Source organism: Parus major, unplaced genomic scaffold (genome assembly GCF_001522545.3).
Source record: "Parus major isolate Abel unplaced genomic scaffold, Parus_major1.1 Scaffold342, whole genome shotgun sequence".
Classification (NCBI taxonomy): Eukaryota; Metazoa; Chordata; class Aves; order Passeriformes; family Paridae; genus Parus; species Parus major.
In genome coordinates this window covers 112,478-113,835 of record NW_015379284.1, presented here as the reverse complement: position 1 = coordinate 113,835, position 1,358 = coordinate 112,478, and the positions used below count along the sequence as shown (strand labels likewise).

The 1,358-nt window shown below is 74.1% G+C and overlaps 1 protein-coding gene across 1 annotated transcript; it reads right to left on the bottom strand.

The window, feature by feature from the left end:
- Positions 1 to 31: 31 nt before the first annotated feature.
- On the bottom strand, positions 32 to 1,352 carry ACKR1 (atypical chemokine receptor 1 (Duffy blood group)). The gene has a single exon (XM_015616076.2). It carries the CDS (start codon positions 1,037 to 1,039, stop codon positions 32 to 34), a length of 1,008 nt encoding a protein of 335 aa, XP_015471562.1. The 5' UTR covers positions 1,040 to 1,352.
- Positions 1,353 to 1,358: the final 6 nt, after the last annotated feature.

The following is a 1,358-nucleotide window of genomic DNA, read 5'->3' as shown; positions in this document are numbered from 1 at the left end:
GCAGCCCCCAGCCCTCAGCAGCCCCCGGCCCTCAGCAGCCCCCAGCAGCGCCCTCGGCGCGGCCGCAGCCCCAGGCCAGCAGCAGCGCCAGGGGCCCGAGGCCGCAGTGCAGCACCCCCAGCCCCTCGCTCAGCCCCAGAGCGAGGTCGAAGTGCTCGAAGGAGCCGCAGGTGGGCTCCAGCAGCCCGGCCTGCAGCAGGAACTCCCCGGCCAGCCCCGCCGCGTACGGAGCCCAGAGCCCCAGGAAGAGCCAGGTGAGGCCGGCTCCGGCCGCCCAGCTCGCCCTGAGGCTCGGCACGGCCAGCGCGGCCAGCAGCAGCCCCGCGGGCAGCAGCAGCAGCAGGCACAGGCACAGGGCCAGGTGGAGCAGGTACACCGGGGCCAGGACGGCCACGTTCCGCCGGACACAGCCGCTCCCCGCGGCCGCTCCGCTGACCAGAGCCGCCGGCGTGGCGAGCAGCAGGGCCACCACCCACAGCCCCGCGGCCAGGCGGCGGCTCCGAGCCTCCCAGCGAGCCCAGGCCGTGCCGCAGGAGCCGCTGGCCACCAGCAGCGCCTGGGCGAACACGCTCCAGTGCCACAGGAGGTGCGTGAGGCGACAAGGAGCCGTCCCCAGGTGCCAGCCCCGGGCGGCGGCCGCGGCCAGCGCCGGCAGCAGCGCTGCGAACAGCGCGGTGGCCACGGCCAGCTGTGCCAGCAGAGCCCGGCTCCGCGGCCACCGCCACGCCTGGGGACACCGCGCCAGGGCCACCAGAAGGGCCCCGGTGGCCACCGCGGCCACCGCGGAGGTGGCGGCCAGGAAAGGGGGAGCCACGCGCTGGAAGAGGGGACAGAAGCGGTTGTGGCAGGGCGCGGCGTCGTAGTCCAGGAGGCTTTCGTTGCCGTAATTGTCGTAGAAGGAGGAGAAGTTGTCCATGATTTCCTCCAGGTGCAGGGAGCCCGGGGTCTCCGGGATGCCGGGGGTCTCCGGGATGCCGGGGGTCTCCGGGATGCCGGGGGTCTGCGGGTGAGGGGGGTGGGCGTCAGGGAGGTGCCACATGGCACAGAGACCCCTGGTCCCGGCTGTGGGGCTGCCCCACGGTGCGGGGATCCGGGCTGGGCAGGGTTATCAGGGTGACAGCCGGGATGGGGCCGTGTTCTCACAGGAGGGACACGGAGGAGCCCTGGGGGAGGCTGCAGACCCCCAGGGAGGACGCAGACCCTGGATGGGGGCTGCAGACCCTGGATGGGGGCTGCAGACCCTGGATGGGGGCTGCAGACCCCACAGAGCCTCCTGTGAGGGAGAACTTGCCCACAGCAGCTCCTGCGAGCCGCAGTCCTGCTCAGCACCGGGGACCCCCGGGATCCTGCTCAGCACC